The 23,684-nt window shown below is 39.4% G+C and overlaps 1 protein-coding gene across 9 annotated transcripts in view; it reads left to right on the top strand.

Moving 5' to 3' along the window:
- The window catches only part of LOC120523992 (stAR-related lipid transfer protein 13-like), a 546,464-nt gene that overhangs the window by 513,019 nt on the left and 9,761 nt on the right, over positions 1 to 23,684 (top strand). For all 9 annotated transcript variants that reach the window (XM_039745760.1, XM_039745759.1, XM_039745763.1 and 6 more), the window contains 7 exons: positions 5,741 to 5,911; positions 9,915 to 10,074; positions 12,736 to 12,934; positions 18,253 to 18,463; positions 20,403 to 20,517; positions 20,640 to 20,864; positions 22,082 to 22,299. In XM_039745760.1, coding sequence (XP_039601694.1) covers positions 5,741 to 5,911; positions 9,915 to 10,074; positions 12,736 to 12,934; positions 18,253 to 18,463; positions 20,403 to 20,517; positions 20,640 to 20,864; positions 22,082 to 22,299 — 1,299 coding nt within the window. The remainder of the gene's footprint in view (positions 1 to 5,740; positions 5,912 to 9,914; positions 10,075 to 12,735; positions 12,935 to 18,252; positions 18,464 to 20,402; positions 20,518 to 20,639; positions 20,865 to 22,081; positions 22,300 to 23,684) is intronic.

Here is a 23,684-nt window from a genome sequence, read left to right as displayed (position 1 = left end):
TAAAACCATACGGCTGCTCACTAATCATCACCTCCCTTCTTAACCTAGTTTCCACTATTCTTTCCCATAACGTCATGCTGTAGCTTATCAATTGTATCCCCCTGCAGTTACTACAGCTCTGCACATCTCCCTTATTCTTAAAAATAGGTGCCAGTACACTTCTTATCCACTCCTCAGGCATCCTTTCCATTCCATTAAACAATCTGGTTAAAACTCCACTGCCATATCTCCTAAACACCTCCATACTTTCACAGGTATGTCATCTGGACCAATGGCCTTTCCATTTTTCATCCTCTTCATAGCTGTCCTTACTTCCTCCTTGCTAATCCGTTGCTCTTCCTGATTCACTATCTCCACATCATCCAACCGTCTCTCTCTCTCTTATTCTCGTCATTCATCCGCCTCTCAAAGTACACTTTCCATCTGCTCAACACACTCTCCTCTCTTCTGAGTATGTTTCCATCTTTATCCTTTATCACCCTAACCTGTTGCACGTCTTTCCCAGCTTGGTCCCTCTGTCTAGTCAATCAGTAAAGGTCCTTTTCTCCCTCCTTAGTATCCAGTCTGTCATAAAACTCATCATACGCCTTGTAAATTAAACACAAAGACAACATTAAGGGTTTGGGGGATTCCTCTGTATACTATAGACGTCAAGCAAGTGAATAACATCTTTACCGACTGGAGAGTCAAAGAGTAGGCGATATATATGGTCGGCAGAAGGAAATTATGTCATGAGTATGTGGTATTATGGAACCGTAAATTAAATGAGAAGGAGGCAGGCTCTGGTGGACCGGAACCAGAAGTGATGTTGTCTGGGGACTGGATATGATGGTTAGGCTGAGGGTTCCTCTGTTGTTCTGTAGAGAGAGAGGAGAAGGAATTATAGGGCAGCGCCAACCCCTGGTTCAGCGGGCAAACGCACTTATTTTAGCCAGTAAACTGTCTTTTAAGCGCATGTGTGTGACAGTCATTTCTTTAGCCTTTGCCACCTCTCTCTTCACCTTTCAGATGTCACACCTTCAGCTGTCTGGTAGCTCTTCACTGCAACCCAGTACCTGTCTTACCTTCTCCCTGACCTCAACCCTGCACTCTTCCTTTTTCAGCTTCCACCATTTGATCCTTGGCTCTGCCCTCACTCTCCTCCACTTCTTGATCTTCAACATCATCCTACAGACCAACATTTTGTGCTGCCTAACTACACTTTCCCCTGCCACAACTTTACAGTCTTCAGTCTCCTTCAGATTGACACTTCTGAATAGGATATAATCTATCTGTGTGCATCTTCCTCCACTCTTGTACGTAACCCTATGTTCCTCCCTCTTTTTAAAATACGTATTCACCACAGCCATGTCCATCCTTTTCGCAAAATCCACTATCCTTTGACTTGCATTCCTCTCCTTGACACCATACCTACCCATCACCTCCTTATCTCCTCTGTTCCCTTCACCAACATGTCCATTGAAATCCGCTCCAATCACCACTTTCTGTCCCTTGGGTACACTGTCCATCACCTTTGATCCATTTGGCTTTACTCCCCCTCCATTTAGTTTCTTGCACGCACAATATATTAACTTTCCTTCTCTCTATCATATCGGCTACCTCTCTTCCCTTACCAGTCATACTGCAAACATTCCAAGTTCCTACCCTCAGTACCACTCTATTTACCTTCCTCCTCTCCACCTGCCTCCAGACACATGACCCCTCTCTTCTTCTCTTTCTTCAATCAACAGTAGCCCAATTTCCGCCAGCTCCCTGTTGGCTAACAGTTCTGGTGGCAATCATTGTTAACCTCGGCCTCAACCAATCCATATTGATCTGGTAAAATGCCCTTCCTGACGTAACACTCCCAATTTATCCAGGCTTGGGAAAGGAACGAAGAAACACACTGGTTTGTGCATCCCCTGTGGCTGGGTTCAATCTATTTATACTGTACATTTCCTTAATGCTCATAATTAAGCTCAGAGTCATTGGAAAGAGAGGTTTTCCAGGAGGCAATGAGTGTAGCATCATATGCAGCTCCAATCCATCACATATTACTTTTTTGAAACAAATTACATCAGTTTTATCTAAATTATTGATTTACATGTTATCTGAAACTACAGGGCTATAAAAATGTGCTAACCTTTTCAAATGTAAATCTTTTTAGATTCTTATAATAAAGCAAGCCATTTGTTAAATATTTCAGTCTTTGGTGTATTCCAGGCAATGATTATTTTTATACAGTGCAACAGATTTAAAAAGTTATTGTTTTTGTTGCCACTGCTAAACACAGTTAAAGCTCAGCAGAGTGCTTGCTTTGTTGTAAACTTAAGATGTGGCATTTATTATTTGCTCAGTGAAGCTGTTGACCTTTACTGAAACTTTTTTCTACATTTAATGAGAGCTTTTTGTTCAGGGCTGGTTTGGCATTATTCGCATAAGTGACCTCTGAATGATGAAATGTTTGGCAGTCCCAGGATGGCACATGCAGAGATGGCTTGTGAGAAATGTAAGCAGACACTTGGGTAGCATATTGCGCAACCCATGGAAGTGAAAGAAGTCAACAGCTGATTTGGAATTGTAAGCTAGTGCAAAGCCATGGGAGCTATACCACCAAAGAAGAAATAATAGGACAGATAGATAGCTAATATTAATGATAATATATAAAAATACTTGATAGCCGTGAAACATAGCACACAATTATATCAGGACTTGAAAATAAAATACTATTATCTGTGTCCACAGAATCAGTAATGAATCTTTAATAAATATTTGGCATGAATACATTTAAACAAATCAAAATGTCAATCTATTGCTGTTTTTGCATGTGTTTTTAGTCTGACAGAGCTAACTAGTTGATACCCTGAAAAACAAGTACAATAGTAATAAACTTCAAATGCATGTTAAAGAAAAAGTTAAGAAAAGTGATTCTTTCATGTCTCGCCTGCAGCTTTCTCCTCTCATTGCACTTGTAGGCTGTCCAGTTTTGAGTCATTTTGTCAAAGTCACGGGTAGAATTGATGCACCCTGTATGATGCTAAAATGTAAAGTGGACTGCTCCAAGATGGTGGGTCTGTGAACGTACCTGGCTAAAACGAATGCAGCATCAATGTTTATATACAGTATATACAGTAATCCCTCGCTATATCGCGCTTTGACTTTCGCGGCTTCACTCTATCGCGGATTTTATATGTAAGCATATCTAAATATATAACGCAGGTTCTTCGCTGCTTTGAGGGTTTCTGTGGACAATGGGTCTTTTTACTTCTGGTACATGTTTTCTCAGTTGGTTTGCCCAGTTGATTTCATACAAGGCACTCTATTGGCGGATGGCTGAGAAGCCACCCAATCAGAGCACGCAGTTAAGTTCTGTGTGCTGACTGGCTCAGCAACGGAACGCCGAATTCGATTCCGCTGCGTTAACCAGGAAGTCTCGTCTCGCTCATTCAGCATCAACGTGTTTCGCTGTATAAAGAGTTAACTTTTGTGCTCTTTTGTGTTTATCTTTGTGCGTACTCAAGCCCTTCGTTATGGCTCAAAAACGATCTGCTCCTGCTACTGCTTTAGGGGGCATGCCCAAACGGCAAACGGAAAATGGTAACGATTGCCAAAAAGGTAAAAGTTTTGGATATGTTGAAAGAAGGGAACAGCTACACCGCTGTAGGACACAATTACGGCATCAATGAGTCCACAATTATTTTTATTTAAAAAGGAGGAACAGACCTACAGCCGCAGTGTTCTTTGACCAGGGCACAAAACAAGTTGTAAGTGTACATAATAAGGCAGTATTCCAGATGGAATCTGCTTTAGGGATTTGGGTTGAAGACTGCCGGAAGAAGAACAGCGGCGGTGCTACACAGTCACCTGAAGAGGCTCCTTTAGAAGAGCTGTAATGCTCTCCTTTGTTGTGCAGTAAAATTAAACTCATTGTTATCGGACATGTCATCGTGTCATTGTTGGTGAGTAACCATAATTCATTTTCTACATACAGTACTTAGTACATGTATGTACGTTTAGTGTAACTGTATACACATTTTACTGTATACAATTTTTCTGGCATTGTATGTATTTACTGCTGGTGGCCTGTCTATCGTAATGGCTGTAACATATGTGATATCGGAGATGCTCGATATCTTTAAAATAATATTTAGGTTTTACTGTATATAAACAGTGTGTTTACATACATAATTTCAACTAATCTTACTTAATATCTAAGAGAATACAAAGGTTTTATTCTGTATAACTGTGCGGGAAATGTTTATAAGAGTGTGAGAGAGTTTATAAGGGCTTAAAATACATAAAATTAACCATATGAACATATAGTTTTTACTTCGCGGATTTTCACCTGTTCTGGAACGCAACCCCCACGATAAAGGAGGGATCACTGTATATCCTAGCCATCCCCTGTGGCTTCGCCTATGTATTAGTGAAACAGGACAGTGAAGAGGGCCCGGCCCAGCTCTCTACTACTGACGTCACTCTTTCCCCTCCCCTCGGCCCGCAACCTCTGTCTCAGATTAGCCTGAATGTATCGCTCTTGCAAGCGAACTATGATTCTTAGCGCAATGAGAGAAGTCGCAAAATCAACCGGAATGTTCAAGCTAATTCTAGAAATAAAAGATCTAAATCCATTAAGTAGTTCTGTCATTTGCTAACTAAGCAGAGTTAAGTTTACGCCCTGAGGCAAATGTGTGAGTGAGGAAGGCCCCGCAGCCCAATGAGTCTCTCTCGGATTCGCGCTAATAAATCGGTACTGCAAGCGAACTGTGATACTTAGCGCGATGAGAAAGTCGCAATATCAACTGGAATGTTCAAGCAAATAATAGAAAAAAAAATTCAGTTAAGTAGTTCTCTTGTGAAAAGCGGACAGACATACAAGTGGGTCTAAAAAACTATAAGAAATTTCGCGTTGGACCGTGAAATTTTTTAAACCGTTTCTTAGCGAGCAGCTATGGGCCAAGGGTAAGCTACATTCCAAATTTCAAGTTTCAAGTCCTCATGGTTCGGGAGATTTCGTGATGAGTAAGTCAGTGGTATTGGCAAAATTGACAAAGGATAATGGCACAGTGTCTCAATTCTTGGTGGAGTTGTCCTCTCTCTAGAGTTTGTATTTATGGATGTTTCCCGCCAAGAATTGAGTATTCCTTCACAGTCCAGACATAAAGCGAGTTTGACTTGCAAAATGAAAGAGGCGTAGTGCAGCATAGTGGACACAGCAATGGATATTAAAGGTTAAACCACATGGCTGTCAGGTCAGCCTTCACATATGTGACCTTGAGCAAATCATTTAAACATATATTCCCCTAAATTATATAATAATGTATAATATAATATGGTATGCATAACAAACTTTCATATATTGTAAACATGCATCAAAAAACACACACACATATATTTATGCTGTAGATATATGTAAAGCGGTAAATATTTGTGTCTGTAGTTATCAATTAAACAATTAAATATATTTCAATACATACTGTATATGTGTGTAATGGTAAGAGTAAACAGATTTTAACATTTTTGGTGTGACCATCTGTTATTAAAATGTATTACTTTTATTTTGTACTTGATGTATCTGTATGGTTGGGTGAAACTGTCCATTTAGGGTTGATTTCTGCCTTGCACCCATGGCCTCCAGGGCAGGCCACATCTCTCCACAATGCTGTAATTGTTAAAGCAGACTCAGATAAAATATTTATGGATGAATGAAAGTCACCAGTCTAAACCTGGATCTGCTGATTACATGTATTTTTCCTTCCAGACTCCGGTGGCCCAGCTTTCAGCTTTCCAACCACCGCAGTCATCCCATGGCCTCATTCCAGATCAGAAACCAGTGTGCTGCTCAACTCAATCTGCTGCAGAAATTCTCCCTTCTTCGTCTAACTGCCATTATGGAGAAATACTCCATGTCAAATAAACATGGCTGGACATGGTGAGTAAAATTTCATTGAGGTATTGTTAGAAAGAATCCAGTTGGCTCATTTCCTTTTTGTGTTGCTCATTCAGCTTTACAGTATCGTTTCCTGAGATATGACATTCCATCGAACTATAAACCTTTTCAGTGTGTATGCCCCTTTTTTCTTTAGGATTTGTATTTCCTTATCTAATCATGGCACATTCTTGATAATGTACACTATCCCTTGTGAAATGCAACAGTATACCCTCATTTATCTCTCTGCCCTCTTTAGTTATCAATCAACATCCCTTTCAAATAGTGTTGAGTTAACATGGCCTGTTTGAACATTTCAAAGGCAGCGTTGGAAGTTGAGTGCCAATTGTCAGGTTTTGATAATGTGACGCCTAGGTCCTCGGTGATTCTGACGGCTGAACACAAAGGTCACATTGACCTGTTAGAGAGTCAGTAGGCTGGTTTATTTATTTATTAGCTGAATATATTGCCTAAACAGAAAAAGCCTTTTTATACATGTTTGTCTCTGGTGGTCTTGATATTTAATCACTCTGGTAGTATTAATAGAGTCTTTTTTTTGTTTTTCTTTATAAAGATTTATACTGTATATCTAACATTGTAGTGGTTGCTGTCCTCATCTTTTCTAAATACCTTTAAAATTCAGTTTCAAAATTTCCATCTTGAAAGTAGGAGAACATTTGGAAAATAAGGATTTAATAGGAGTGAAAGTTAAAAAAATAAAGTGTTGTTTCTCACAAGTAAGACATTTTATGTAACTTACCCTGATACTTTAGTGCTCATGTGCTGATTGCATTTCTGCACTTATTTTTTCTGACTGTAAATCCTCTTTAATAAAACCCCTGTGTGCGTCCAGGTGTCTGTGTGTGTGTCTTCTGGTGAAGTGCGCATGCGCGGGGACACACGGCACGTGTTCAGTCTCTTCCTGTCCAATGCATTCCCTGTGTGTGCAGAGAGAGAGACACACACAGGTGTGTGCGCGAGAGAGACAGACACACACACACACACACAGGCGCGCATGAGACAGACACACACACACAGACAGGCTCGCACAAGACAGACACACACACACACACACACACACACACAGGCCCACGAGCGACACACACACACACACACACAGGCGAGAGAGACACACAGACACAAAGGCGCGCGCTTAAGACAGACACACACACAAACACACGAGAGACAGACACACATACACACAGGCCCGTGAGAGAGACAGACACACAACCACCCAGAACACCCAAACACACACACACACACACACACACACACAGAGGCGCGCGCAACACAGACAGACACACACACGAGACAGACACACACACACACAGGCGAGAGAGACACACACACAGACACAGAGGCACGCGCTTAAGTGAAACACACACGCGAGAGACAGACACACACACACGCAGGCCCGTGAGAGGGACATACACACACACAGGCACACGCGTGCATTGTTGCAATGTTACTTTTCTTGGTTGTTTATTAAATTATGGATTTTTCAAATGTTCATTTTTTTCCCTGTGCTTAAAACTCATTAAAAAAAAGTTTATTTGATCGAGCGGGTCATAAGGCCATAGCCCGAACTCTTGCAGTGTTAGTTTTCTCTGTTGTTCAAGGTTTTCTTAGTGTTATTCAATGTTTTTACATTTAGTTTACTATTACGCTGTGCATTCAATGGTATAATTAACTATATGTGTGCTTAAAAACTTTAAAAAAATATATATTTACATACAGTTCATACGGTCTGGAACAGATTAATTGTATTTATATACAATCCTATGGGGGAAATTACTTCAGTTCACGACCAAATTGGGTTACATGGTCATGAACCGAGGTTCCACTGTATTACTTTAAGACAAAATTACAGGCATTTTATGTAAATACAAACCAGTATTACTGAGAGAGAAAATTAAAGGCACACAATACAGTGACGCATATTACAGCCACATACAAGGTCCCTTGCCATTTAATATAGACTGTTCCTAATAATGTTTATGCACTACTGTTCTAGCGCCCGTCATTGTAACGGGCTTAATGTCTAGTATGTGTAATAGGAAGACAAAAAAGGCAATCAAGTGTTGTGGTTCCAGCCAGGAAATTCCTCCTATGTTTTAAAGTTCAAGACTGTAGACTTTATATCTCAAATGCAGCAGTCAGTACTGCTCTGTCGGAGGTCTCTCCTCCAGTGCTACACTGCTCAAATTTGGGCTGGACTTCCAGTGGGGGTGTGTCTTATGGAGCCTGAGGTGGAAGAGTCTTGTGAGACCAGGAGTGATGTCAACTAGCTATGGCCAGGAGTTCTTCTGTCTTGGAAACAGAAGTGGAAAAAAAAACTTATGTAGGGTGCAACCCCTTTTCAGTGCCCATGGGTAAACCATTCAGTTGGTTCACATAAGACACTCATAAAACTAATGTGTGACAATATATACCAAAAAAGAGTATCTTGTGAATCACAAGCACATTGTCTTAAGGAAAAAATGGCTACTTGTATTAAACAATATACAGAAATACAGTACAATGCCATAGACTTAGAAATAAAAACTGTGTTGATCCCATTGAATATTTTCCTGTTTTTCATATATGTGAAAACATACAGAATAAAATGCTCACTTAGTACAAAGATGATTCATAATCATGGATTTCTCATGTTTGAGCCTTCAAAACCCCTTAAAGCAGATATAGTCACAAAGAGATGCTTAGACCTCCATGAAGGGACTATGCCTTCAAATAAGATGTCCATTTATTATGTGCATATCTACCGATGAGCCATGGTAAGCACCCCCTGGACTTTTAGACAGGTTAGTGATGTAGTAGCTAATGGTAGCTGTAGAGGATGTGTGGTGCAAAATATAAAAACAATTGTCATAGATAGCTGCCCTGAACTCTCAAACATGGCCACTATCTATATTAGCCAACTTCAGATAAAGGCTAGCAAAATTATTAGAGATACAACACATCCTGGCCACAATCTGTTTGCCCCACTGCTGCTTGGAAAGAGGTTTAGGGCAATCAGATCACACACTAACAGACTGAGAAATAGCTTTTTCCCTAGAGATGTGATCCTCTCCAAACCCAAAATGCTCCTCCAGTTTACAGGAACTATAATATGCAGATAAAATATACAATATAGACACACACATATGGACACATTTTACCTTCACATTGATCACACATACAAGGAACTTATTCTTAGGCAATGCATGTTGACACTTTAAACGCTGTATAATTGTTATTTTTTAAGCTGTATATAAGTTTTTTCATATATACCAATTGAATATATGCTGCGGGCGACATGGTGGCACAGTGGGTAGCACTGCTGTCTCGCAGTTAGGAGACCTGGGTTTGCTTCCCAGGTCCTCCCTGCATGGAGTTTGCATGTTCTCTCCGTGTCTGCGTGAGTTTCCTCCCACAGTACATTGACATGCAGGTTAGGTAGATTGGCAATTGTCCTTGGTGTGTGGGTGGGTGTGTGCGCCCTGTGGTGGGCTGGCGCTCTGCCCGGGATTTGTTTCCTGCCTTGTGCCCTGTGTTGACTGGTATTGGCTCCAGCAGATAACCGTGACCCTGTAGTTAGGATATAGTGGGTTGGATAATGGATGGATGGATATGTGCTGCTTTCATCTTCATTTCTTTTCTTCATTACCTGAATAATTGTCTTATTGTAGTGTTATGCTGTTATGTTACAATTTTTTCTTTGCTGCACATTGAAAGCTGTCATCAGAATTTTGTTGTACAAAAGTATAATGACTATAAATAAACAAAAACCTTTACTAGCTGCAGGGGACACCCAAAATGAGATGTAAAGACAGCTTACATTTTAATATACTGTATGTCAGTTTAGAATTTTCTTAAAAGCTCTATAAATTTCCTCAGAATTTAATCTCAGTTGGTCTTGCTACAGTAGTATGAAATTGCTTTATTACGTTTTAACTCTTGATCAATCAAGTTATGTGTATTCCCATTTTGGTGGTGTATTTATTAATTCCAAGCTTTTTGCTTTCAGGTCTGTACCAAGGTTTATGAAGAGAATGAAAGTGCCCGACTACAAAGACAAAAACGTCTTTGGTGTTCCTTTGATAGTTCACGTCCAGAGGTCTGGTCACCCTCTTCCGCGGAGCCTGCAGCAGGCATTACGCTACCTAAGAAGTCAGTGTTTAGATCAGGTCAGTCTCAGTGTGCCATCCAGGACTTTCCTTTGTTTGATATATTTTTCCTTAAACTGAGAACCCCAATATATGAATCAAACAACAGTTCCGGTATTAAAAAAATCACAAAACTGGAATGTTTCCATTTGCTTTTGCTTGTCAAAAAGATGATATGTACTGTATTTGTGAGTCAGTGTATGTGCATGTTGAGAAAGAATTAATGTTAGAAAATGTAATTACCATTACCGTCATAACAGAATAATCGTTGTGTAATCTCAGGCCTGGTCACTGTCACCATAAATTGGGTGTGTATTTCCTATTCCAGTTTGGGTTTTTCACCTGTTATCTCCTTCTTCCCAAAGACATGGAGGTTACATTGATTATGAAGGGTTGGTGTGCCCTGCAATTAAATGGCCCACCATACAGGTTTGCTTCTGCCATGTGTCCAGTAACAATATGTATCAACATGTGAGCTGGTTCAATAAATCATGCATAGTTTTTTAAATGACTGTAATTCCAATGGCCCAATTTTAGAAAACCTCTGCACACATTGCAAGACAAGAAGGCTATCGGGTATGATCCATCCATTTTCTGGACCCATTTAGCAATGCCCTGTATGAGAGTGGTCACTGCAATAGACCTGGTGTGCTCAGACCCACCCAGGGCCCTGAATGAATAAAATACTTAGTAATAGTTTTGGTTAACCAGAGCTGTTTTTTCAAATAATTCAAATGAACAGATCATAAATTATATACATAAAGAAATCTGTCCCAACATGCTATACTGGGTGAAAAAAATAAATTTGATTTCCACTTGTGCTACGTTGTTTTAATGATGTTTTTTTTATTATTACAGTATCAAAATCTACGTCCTCATCACTTCTTTTTTGTTTAAAAGTGCAGACATTATTCCCTGTTTATGTATTTAGTCCACACTGCCCCTGATAATGGAGACTTTTGAAAGCGCTCTCCAGAGCCGTATAATTTTAAAAATGCCAGCTTGGTGGTGAAGTCCTTCAGAAATAGAGACTCTAAATCAACTTTGTCCGTGCTTATTATGTGGCCCTTACCTGATTGGATTCTGCTCATTACATCTCATTCCCTGACTGGTCATTCCTTACGGAAGAAAAGCACATTCCAACATAGAGGAGTTGCTTTCCATGGCGTTTGTTGTGTTGCATACCAGTATGCAGCTAAATTGTGTTTTATACAAGTTTGAAAGCTGCATATGTGGTCAAAATGAAAATAATTTACCAGCCCTTACAGTTTTGGGATAAATCCCATGACTGGCAATGTCACTGTCCCCTTAAGGATTTTTTCTCTGATGTGCAGATGTCAAGTGTAGGCAAACAGCTATGCAATATGCTTTTCTGTCATTTTAGCATTGAGATACTTTCATAAATGATGTAAAAATGGCTTAAAAACTTCTTGAGTTTGGTTTAGAAATGTGGTTTAACAATGTGGTTGGTTTAAAAACACTGCTTTTAAATGAAACAATAGCAGTGTGGACACAGTGTAAAAAGTGTTATATCATAATTAGATTCTCCACTGCTTCAGCAATGTTTTATTAAACAACTATCCATCTTTAATTCACTTAATTAATTATTATTTTAATTAGTCTTTTACTAACAACAGATTATGCTTATGGGTGGTGGTTTTACAAAGTGATTAGTACTGCTGCTTCACAACTTCAGATTACGGTCTGGTCAATGTCGGTCTGGACTCTGCACATTACTGCTTTGTCAGTGTGAGTTTACGCACAAGGCCACACGACTTGTGGTAGATTAATTGGTAACTTTAAACTGACGCAGAAGTGTGTCCTGCAATCAACTGGTGTCCTGTCCAGAGTTGGACCCAGCCTTGACTCTACTGCTGTCGGGCCAGCTGCAGCTTCCTGTGACTTTGAAATGGAATAATGCAGTTTAAAAATCATTAAACACATACAAAATATCAACATCAATAAAGTTAAAATGCTTATTGAAACCTTTTCATTGGTCAGTTTAATTCTATAGATGTGGGCATGTCAATTAAAATGCAACAAAATAAGCAAACCATACCTTGAGTTTACAGATATACAGGTCCAGTATATATATTCAACCCAACATACATATATTTGGGATGTTGTAGGAAATGAGTGCATTTTATAAAATTCAAATTAGGAAGAATGAATAAAGTTAATGCACACATTTGCCCATCTGTAATCAGGCTCACAACTTTATGTGTTTTTTGCAAACTGATTCTAGGACAAGCTAAATTATAAAGAAAAAACTCCTTATTGTGGATTCTTTTGTCAAGTCTATTTTGATCAAAATCTGGAGCATCACAGATATGTTTTCTTGTATTTAATTATCATAAAACATTAGACATTATTTCCAAGATTTCATAATTCATACTTTTTGATTGAAGAGTAACAATTAGGAATTCGGACATGTAGATACAGTATACATTTCACATCACATCAAGTTATGATATACTTGAGAAAAAGAAAATTACTTTAACATAGCTGCCCAGTAGTTAACATTTGAATGTATTGGTTTTACAGATGGGAAATAAAGGATTTAAAAAGCATATCTCTCTGTAATATGCATGATTTAAAAGCAACGAGAAGGAATACACATAGTGATATAAACATTGTTATTCTTCTTTTCTGAATAACTTTCATTATTGATCCCAACTCTAGGTTGGACTTTTTCGGAAATCTGGGGTCAAATCCAGGATTCAAGCTTTAAGACAAATGAACGAGAGCTCCCCTGAGAATGTAAATTATGAAGATCAGTCAGCCTATGATGTAGCCGACATGGTGAAACAATTTTTCAGAGACCTCCCAGAGCCCCTTCTTACTAGCAAACTGGGTGAAACTTTCCTTCATATCTACCAATGTAAGTACAATTTTATCTATTTACAACTCATCCAGCATTTATTAGCAGATGATCTATCTATCTGATATTAGCAGACCTGGAACCAACAAGAGTGCTGGGGAACCAGCAGTCCCCTGTTTAATCCAAAGGAAAGGTTGGAAAACTGGCCAAAATAAATAGCATGCTTAAAACAAGAAACCAAAGCTTTACTTCTGAGTGTTCTGTTTTGTTTACTGGTAGTCAATAAACTTACCACCTCCTTCCAGTCCCAGTTGGTTTTGTAGTTCTGATTTCCAGAAGTGGAGGGTTCTAATGAAGTGACATCACTCACCTTCAATTTGAGGTTCCCCTAACCAGCAGATGGAAAGACAGTTTGTGTTAACAAGAGCAGCAACTCTAGGCCCAGGGTGGTAATGCTTACGTGCATAGAGCAATGAAGATGCCTTCTAATCACACGTGCCTGACAATATCTACCTATTTATCTGTCATTTAGTGCCTTTCATTACTACATCTCTCTATTATATAGTGCCTTTCACTTTTATCTATCAATTCATGCATATTATTTGTTGCTTGTTTTTTGTTACATTAAAATAGCAATAATTGAGGCTCAGGGGCCATGGTATTGGTATGTTGAGTCTGAAGTGATGGATATGTAATTCTCTTCTGGAGGTCAGGGATTTATATTTTTCAACGTCTAGTGAGAACTGTTACTTATTTTTTTTACATATGAGTCCCATGGTTTGTCATAGACTGTGATAATTGCAGGTGTTGATTATTGAAGATTTCCCAGACTAAAATGCCTATACATGTTTACATAGACATCAGTTACCATTCAGGTATGTTGTTCATTTTACCTCTCCATTACTAGGATATGAGCATAAACATTTTATTACATACTGTAACACATATATAGGTCGAGTTCAATTTATATTTATCTGGTATAAAAGCATGCACTGTATATCACATTATCCTGTAGTTAGTAAGTAAACTATCTATATATATAATTCACTAAGGCAAGATAATCATGGAAAGCACGCCGGAAGGGGTGTGGATTCACGGAGCCGCCAACAAGCAAGACACCTATGGCGCACGCAGGAAGGAGCCACGCCCACCAACTCCTGGCACCTCCGAGCCACGTTGACTGTTCACAGAGGCATGTTTCTCGCAGAGGTGAATCGCCATATGCAGCGTGTAAAACGGTTTGCGAGGGGTATCCAATGGGATCCTTAAAAAAATCCTTTACAACTGAGGTTAAAACACAATGAAGTAAGCAGTCTTTAAAAACCAAGTTTTCGGTTTCGACGCACAACCGCATGCACCATAGCAAACTGTTTTACACCCTACATACAGCAATTCACATCCACGACAAACATGCGTCTTCTTCACTCACGGACAATTATATGTTGCTCTCTCCAGAGTTGCATCTTTTCATTCACTTTCTGTTGTAACCTCAAACCCTCCCTTTTTAGACAACTGTGTCTTTCCAGAAGTGTTCAACCATCAAATAATTATGCGGCGTTTGTTATGCCGCGGCTTCACTATTGTGTTGTATTTTGCTCTCTCCAGAGTTCCATCTTTTCATTCACTTACTGTTGTATTCTCACACCAACCCGTTTTAGACAACCGTGTCTTTTCAGAAGTGTTTAGCATTCAATTAATAATTATGCATGAGATTGAGCGTGTGTCTACCCGGCGCAGAGAGGCGTGGGTAAGCCGTTGAACCCCATTCGTGCTGCAAACCGTGGAATTCCCACTAAGTGTGACTCATATGCTCTCACTGGTTTCGTCCCTACCCTTTGTGCACACCCCCCTCCCACCTCGCTAATACCGTGGTCGGGTGTCTTGGTGGATTATATATAGAAAAGCAGCCAAAACCGCACAGAGCAATGAAAAGTCTACGTGAGTCACATGTGCATCTGGACTGTGTAAAGACGACACCGACTCAAGTGACGAGTTGGAGGTGGGCACATGAAAAGGCAGTGCATACTGAACGAGAAATCAGCAGACTAGCATGACGGAGGGAGCGGAGTGGATGTCCTTCTTCTCTCCTGCCATTCCACACGCGCCTGAGCGCAGTGCACTCGCATCCCTCCGTCTGGCAGGACAAGGCACGATGGCAGTCCACCAGTTTTCAGTCACGGACGATTGTGTGTTGGTTCGTTCCGTGCATTGTTACAATGTTGCTTTTCTTGCTGATTTATTACATTACCGATTTTTGAAATGTTAATTTTCTCCCTGTGCTTAAAAATCATTAAAAAATCGGCCTGATTATGGGGCGTATGGTACAACGCGGGTTGGCTAGTATAAAATACAGTATTAGACAGAAACTTGTAAACGGAGCAAATTGCAAACCTCTCTGACAATATTGGTTTTGCTTCTAATTGTGCTACAAAAGAGGAGCATGAAATTACCATAATTGAGAAAGAATTTGAATCATTGTTGTGATGTGACAATGAGAACACCAGAAAGCATGATACAGCAAAAAAAAAAAAAAAACAGTTTTAGATCGAAAAGCTGGGAATTCTACCTCACTTTTAATGTTATAATTGAGGGAATCTCACAAACAGAACTAAAACTAGAGTTCCCATTTATCTAATGCCTCCATGTTTTCCTATAAGACATGCCTGTTTTCAGAAATAGCTTTATCAATTTGTAAGTGCTAAATAAATAGTATAGCAGAATAACTTCTTTTAAAGTGAGAAAAAAATACATTATCTTGGGACTTTACACTAAGTGTCTTCAGTAAAAATGTCAAAAATCTAAACAGGTTATGTATTAAGCACAATGTGAATCATTAGATATCCAAAACATTCAAGTATTCTCATACTGTGTGTTAATCTTAAAGATTAAGGGTTTGAGTTAAAAAAAATAGTCAATCCAGTAAAGCATTATTCATCAAAAACAGAAAGTGCAAATCTAGTACATTCCAAGTTTAAAATGGATATTTGTATTGTGATGTTTCTAAATTCTTTTGAGACTCCCCCAATGGGATGACACACTGAAGAGTGTCCCGAAGTGCGATCACCACTTCTGTGGAAGATAGTTTATCTGTTGCCGGATCAACCGCAGGCTTACAGCTCTGCAGTGGCTTGCCACCAAAGGAACTTCGAAAAGATTGCGGTCACACTATAAGTGCCTGTAATCGACGGGTGATGCAAGGAACATTATAAGTTCAGGGAACAGTATTACTTGGCCAATAACCTGGCTAGAACCCTGCCTGATTGCTGTGTCAGTATATACAGTGCATCCGGAAAGTATTCACAGCACATCACTTTTTGTTACAGCCTTATTCCAAAATGGATTAAATTCGTTTTTTTCCTCAGAATTCTACACATAATACCCCATAATGACAACGTGAAAAAAGTTTACTTGAGGTTTTTGTAAATTTATTAAAAATAAAAAAAAAACTGAGAAATCACATGTACATAAGTATTCACAGCCTCTGTTCAATACTTTGTCAATGCACCTTTGGCAGCAATTCCAGCCTCAAGTCTTTTTGAATATGATGCCACAAGCTTGGCACATCTATCCTTGGCCAGTTTAGCCCCTTTCTTTTTGCAGCACCTCACAAGCTCCATCAGGTTGGATGGGAAGCATTGGTGCACAGACATTTTAAGATCTCTCCAGAGATGTTCAATCAGATTCAAGTCTGGGCTCTGGCTGGGCCACTCAAGGACATTCACAGAGTTGTCCTGAAGCCACTCCTTTGATATCTTGGCTGTGTGCTTAGGGTCGTTGTCTTGCTGAAAGATGAACCGTCGTCCCAGTCTGAGGTCAAGAGCGCTCTGGAGCAGGTTTTCATCCAGGATGTTTCTGTACATTGCTGCAGTCATCTTTCCCTTTATCCTGACTAGTCTCCCAGTTCCTGCCACTGAAAAACATCCCCACAGCATGATGCTGCCACCACCATGCTTCACTGTAGGAATGGTATTGGCCTGGTGATGAGCGGTGCCTGGTTTCCTCCAAACGTGATGCCTGGCATTCACACCAAAGAGTTCAATCTTTGTCTCATCAGACCAAAGAATTTTGTTTCTCCTGGTCTGAGAGTCCTTCAGGCAGGCTGCCATGTGCCTTTTACTAAGGAATGTCTTGCCACTCTACCATACAGGCCTGATTGGTGGATTGCTGCAGAGATGGTTGTCCTTCTGGAAGGTTCTCCTCTCTCCACAGAGGACCTGTGGAGATCTGACAGAGTGACCATCGGGTTCATGGTCACGTCCCTGAATAAGGCCCTTCTCCCCTGATCGCTGAGTTTGGATGGCCGGCCAGCTCTAGGAAGAGTCCTGGTGGTTTTGAACTTCTTCCACTTACGGATGATGGAGGCCACTGTGCTCATTGGGACCTTCAAAGCAGCAGAAATTTTTCTGTAACCTTCCCCAGATTTGTGCCTCCAGACAATGCTTGGTTTGTGCTCTGACATGAACTGTCAACTGTGGGACCTTATATTGACAGGTGTGTGCCTTTCCAAATCATGTCCAATCAACTGAATTTACGACAGGTGGACTCCAATTAAGCTGCAGAAACATCTCAAGGATGATCAGGGGAAACAGGATGCACCTGAGCTCAATTTTGAGCTTCATGGCAAAGGCTGTGAATACTTATGTACATGTGCTTTCTCAATTTTTTTATTTTTAATAAATGTGCAAAAACCTCAAGTAAAAGTTTTTCACGTTGTCATTATGGGGTATTGTGTGTAGAATTGTGAGGAATAAAATGAATTTAATCCATTTTATAACAAAATGTGGAAAAAGTGATGCGCTGTGAATACTTTCCGGATGCACTGTATATGTATACTGTATATACTGTGTATATATATATATATATATATATATATATATATATATATATATATATATATATGTTGATGTCATTTTAGCACAGTATTTCTTCTGTAGATGGACATACATGATAGCAGAAGTTCAGGATGACTCAAAAATAAATGAGAAAGCAGAAAGGCTTCCCTTGAATGCTTCAAAATATTCTATTATATAGTTCTTGTATTTTTTGCTAACAAGATTTAAACAATCGTTTAAAGCAAAATGAAATTTCTATTTTTGAGATAATGTTTATTATTGATTTTTGATTAATAAGGTGTTACTCTGTGAGTAATACCAGGAGACAGACTGCAGCCATTCTAGCATTTCATACCCTTTTGATGACTGGCCACTCCATAAGAACACTCTACATGACACTAATTAGAATGGTACCCTTTGAGTCAAGAATTCAGTAATGGTTTATGATAAAAAGCCGCAGTCTCCTAAGCTTGTCTGGTGTGGTTAACCTCAAAAATTACAGCTGGGCATGTCTGAGAAAGTTTTGTTTTTTTTTTTGCCATGAAGATGTGCCCAAGGACCAGAGGCTTCAGGCTGTCCAAGCGGCTATCATGCTGATGTCTGATGAAAACCGAGAAGTACTGCAGACCCTGCTGAGTTTCCTGAATGAAGTGACATCTGTCGAGGAGAACCAGATGACCCCTATGAACATTGCTGTTTGCCTGGCTCCATCTCTCTTTCACCTCAACATACTCAAGAAAGAAAATCTGTCCCCACGGTATGCTTTTCTTTTTTTTTTTTTTTTTTTTTTTCTTGGTCGAAGAATGAACACCCATAACATTTGAATTTTTCATATTTTTGGTAGCCTTATCTTTCAGTATAAAAAAGGCATGTAAACAATCTCTTATTGTAAGAAGAGTTTTCCTGTCCAGGGTTAGTTCACATCTTCTGCTCATTGTTGCCAGGTTAGGCTGTGGCCCCCCACAGTTGAATTGATAATGTTATAAGGTGATCATACAAGCAAACTGTGCGTCTGACTAAACAAGGTTCATGCATTAATTTGCTTAAGTTCTTCTTCCACCCAACATTCTGAATTTATGAATCATGAGTGGGCGAGGTGGCACATCATAGTAATCATTAAACAAAACAAAAGCTAAACTAAAGGGATTTCTGAGATGTAAAAAAGGCCAAAGTGTTCTTTCCTGCCTAACAAACATACAAAACAATGAAACCTCAACTGTTATATGTTTAGTAATCCATAGTTTTCCTGCACAAAGAGCCTCACAACTGCTCCACAAAAAAATAGCAAAATCTGCTGTTCTGCAGGTTATTTAAGGGTATGTAGTGCCTCCAAAGGTCTGTAGACGTTTGGAACGATTTGAAGAGTGATTTATTTGAATATTGGTCCTTAAAAGTAACATACTCAAGGTATGTTTTTATATGTATTTTAAGTCACACCTGCAAATATTTTAAAGACAGGTTATAAATATTCTCTTTGCTATTCAAATTGTATGAGTTAATATTGCAATAAAGGCTTAAATCTTTTTAGGTTAGTTTCTACCCGCTTTGTACTTCTATTTGAGATTCATTTTTTGCCTGTTGTATCCCATTTCTGGGTTACCTGGCTCTCATTTATGGATCACAAATTATAGTTATGCCTTAGAGTCATGATGTGGTTGAGATCGGATAACGCATCAATAAGGACAGAAACAAATTAACCTAATTCAGTCTGCGTTTCACGTTATGTCACTCCACTCCTATGGGATTGACAAACTTCTCAAAACAGAAGGAAAGTGAGCACAGTTAAGTACAGACAGAACCTGCAAGAAGAACAGTTTCAGCCAGCAAACTGAAACGGAGACAAGCAGGACAAGCTGCGTTGGTGTGGCTCGAGGATAAATCAAATGAATGTTTTTTCTTGACCCACTCAGCTCCATTGTTATCTCTTAAGAATTACAAATTTCAGGATTTATGAGGCAAACTCCAGTCAGCTTGAGAGAGCCGACTAGTACAATGAGTGTTCATTACCTTCAAGCAGAGTACAAAACTGGTGACAAGATCTCAGGGAGCTGCAGCCTCTTTCAGCAACACTGGCTTGAAGGTCAGAAACAAACAAAGCTCAGTCAGATGCCAGTCCATCACTAGGGTTCACTCACACCCATCGAGTTTGGTGTCAGTCAGTAGGATGTCTTTGAAGTTTGGTATGAAATGTTTAAAATGTAAATATTTAACTACAAAATCATAAATATTTAAAATGTCCTATTCTTTGGCAAGGTGGTGTGTATTGCATATAATATAATATAGTCTCATATACAGGTTTGTTTCTATCCATATTACTTAACTTTTATTTATAAGATTTGATTTACTTTTAGAATTATGTAAATGATTTACCAAAGAAAGATATTGATGAAATGCAACAAGTATACCGTATAAATTAAATAGCATTCTTATTCTGCATAGTTAATATATGCATGTGGTATTCACAATTTACCATTAGTGGTGCTGCTAACCTTGGGTTTGAATATCAAGGCTTTCTTTAGTTTAAACCTTGTTTCCTTACCATGATGCATCAGTTTTTTGTTTTGTATTTTCTGTCTTCTATGCAGTGTAAATGACCAATATATGGCCATCTTATTAGGGAGACACTATTAAGGCAGCTAATTCAACCTCCAAGGAACCTTCTCTTTACAGAATGTTTGACGTTTTTATCAAAACAGGGTAATGCAGAAAAAATATGCAACAGGCAAGCCTGACCAGAAAGACCTAAATGAAAACCTGGCAGCAACACAGGGACTGGCTCATATGATCATGGAGTGTGATAGACTTTTTGAGGTGAGAACATTTTAGTTTATTCCTAATAAGGACTGGATATATTATGTCCTGCAGTGCAGTCTTCTAAAGAATCCTGACAAAAATGGCATTACGTTTGTTTTTTATTTTACTTTTTCTTTCAGATTCCTCATGAAATGGTGACTCAGTCACGAAATTCCTATGTGGAGGCAGACATCCATGCATTAACGATGGAGGAGCTGGGCAAACAGTTGGAAGAAGAAGGAGGAGGAACGTATCAGAGCTATCTGGAAAACCTTATCCAGGCCGTCTTCAAAGAAACAAGAGAGAAAAACAAAGCATGGGTGTCCTGTTCTAGTACAAACAACACAGAAATTGCCTATAAAAAGGTACTTTACCCAGTAGGCTGACTCAGCCTTTGCTGAGTCACATTGACTTTCATTCGGTGAAACATTTGCTGTAGTGAGTACAAAATGTCAATTTTTTGGGGACTTGTAATTGTCTGTTCCAAACAACCTGGACGACTTGTTGTCTGTTTTAAAACAATTACAAGGCATACGGAGCATGCGTTGTTGTTTTTGGTTAGAACAACCGAAATCTATGAAAAGAGTACTATTTTTGTGTTTTCAGACAATGGTGTAATAGGCAGGATTCAGGCATGGAGAGTTTATTTTTCCCCTACTGATTATTGTTCCAGGGCGGCATGGTGGCTGCTACCTCGCAGTAAGGAGACCTGGATTCGCTTCCCGGGTCCTCCCTTGCGTGGAGTTTGCATGTTCTCCCCGTGTCTGCATGGGTTTCCTCCCACAGTACATTGACATGCAGGTTAGGTGCATTGGCTTAACTAAATTGTCCCTGGCGTGTGCTTGGTATGTGGGTCTGCCCTGCGGTGGGCTGGCACCCTGCCCAGGGATTTGTTCCTGCCTTGCGCCCTGTGCTGTCTGGGATTGGCCCTGTGTTAAGATATTGCGGGTTGGATAATGACTGACTGACTGAGTATTGTTCCATCTGTTTCAATACCTCTCGTTCAAGGAAAATGTAACAATTATTTGTTAAGGAGAAAGTAACAAGAAAAGTACTTTCTTTATATTCAGATAGCAATCAGTCACTCCTCTAATTGTATTGTTTAGTAATGTCACTGATAAATAATAATGAGGTAACAATTCATTACAGAAACACATTTACAATAAATACTTGCAGATGTGGTGGCTTGGTTAAGACTACCAAAGTAAAAATCCCTTCATTTACATCGCATTCATTCCATCAGAATTCATTTCTGGCTCAATGCTTGCTTGCTTTTTAAACATTTTTTTGTTTTGATTTGTAACAAAGCACTGAAATTATCATTCCACAACTATAAATGGAAGAGTAGACAATACTTTTTAATGAAATGGATAACAATAGTTCACCCATGAGTCAATTTTCAAAATTGCTGTGTCCAGCTATGGATTAGTGGTTGGCCAAGGTGAGAAATAAAAATGATGTTGAGCATCTCAGTGTAAAAGCGAGAATGAAGACAGTCAATAAGATATATCTGATTACGAGAGCACACTTTAAAATTGTACAAATTGTGACATCTCTAAACCCACAGTGTTTTTTTTCCAAGGTTGGTGATGGTAATCCATTGAGGCTCTGGAAAGTTTCTGTTGAAGTGGAGGCACCGCCATCTGTAGTCCTTAACCGGGTCTTACGAGAGCGCCACTTATGGGACGAAGACTTGCTTCAATGGAAGGTGATTGAGACCTTGGATAAGCAGACTGAAATTTACCAATATGTCCAAAATAGCATGGCACCTCAACCCAGCAGGGACTTTGTGGTGCTAAGGTAAGTGTAAATATATTCATTTTACTTTTTATGTCTGACAAATAACTAGCTTTCAAACAAAACTAAAGCAAAAACACAAAGAAACAAATGATGTACTACTGACAGCCGTGCAGAATGCCTTGTAGTTGTAATGCTTTAGGGCAGCCTGATGGCACGGTGGTTAAAACTGCCAGGTGTGACTTGCATTGCTAGTCACCGTCTGTGCAGAGTTTCTCTGTTTCTGTGTGGATTTTACTTTGGGGTCTTTGTTTTCCTATCACATCCCAAACAAGTGTGTGTCAGTTTAATTAGCAGAGCTAAACTGGCCCTGTATGGGTGTCCCAGTAATGGCCTAATACTGTATTATGTTCAGGTTAGGTTTGTGCCTTGCATGAATTAAGCTGTAACCCACTGTGACCCTCAGCTGGATTAAGTCAATGGAGAATGTTTTGTGTGGATTTAGTGAACTTTGGGGAATTTCCTAATGTTTTGATTACCTGCCAAGGAGTGAAACCAAAACCAGCTTTAAAAATCTTATGATATTTGTAATTTAGCAAACGGAGAGGATATAAAATGATGCAGAATATGAACAGCTTAATGCCATTTTGGTCAGATGGAATAACTGAAATAAAGTCTATATGTTTGTGATTCCATTTTTTAAATCTGCGGATCAACTGTCAGGCTTGCTTGGTTGTAGCATACCAAATATCTGTCCTTGCAGCTGCATTATCCATTTTAGGCTTACAGTATGTGGTGCTACATGGGTAGTAGAAAAGAGTCAAGCCAGGATGGAGTGCTAATCAATCTCAGTGTCCACTTATTTACACCAATTTGGAGTCAGCACGCAAAAATAAAGAAAAGATAAACTTAAAGTAAAGGAATCCTACATAGGAATTGATCAATTTTCCAAATGCGATGAGATGGCAAGGCTCTTACTCCTACTGGAACAAAGAGTCAGTTACCCTGATCTGCATGCCTTTGGGGTGTGGGGACAGGAAATCTGGAGAAAACATCCTGTAGAAAGTGGGAAAACACGCAAACTCTTCAAAGACCTGAAGATGACAGGCAGTAGCCCCTAACCCGTGGACCCCATACATCCATCGATCTTCTGAACTGATGTAATCCCAATTTTAAGGGCTTGGAGAGCCAGGGAATGTCTCAGTAGCTATGGGTGCAAGGCAGGAGACGCCATAATCACTAATTCAGTGCAATTTTGAATTAAAATGAATGTCAAAGCATTGTTGGGTTTTAAGAAAAATGTGTGTGAGCTTCACATACACAGGGATCATGCCTTGGTTTGAGCCTAGTTGCCCTGAAGTTGTGAGACTGCCTTGCTATCAGTTACAGATGTGCTACTTTTTAACATTTAGATCTGAAAAAGCATCAAAAGCCTAAAATATTGTATT

This window comes from Polypterus senegalus, chromosome 2 (genome assembly GCF_016835505.1).
Source record: "Polypterus senegalus isolate Bchr_013 chromosome 2, ASM1683550v1, whole genome shotgun sequence".
NCBI classification, from domain to species: Eukaryota; Metazoa; Chordata; class Cladistia; order Polypteriformes; family Polypteridae; genus Polypterus; species Polypterus senegalus.
The sequence above is the reverse complement of the archived record's forward strand: the minus strand, read 5'-3'. Positions and strand labels throughout refer to the sequence as shown.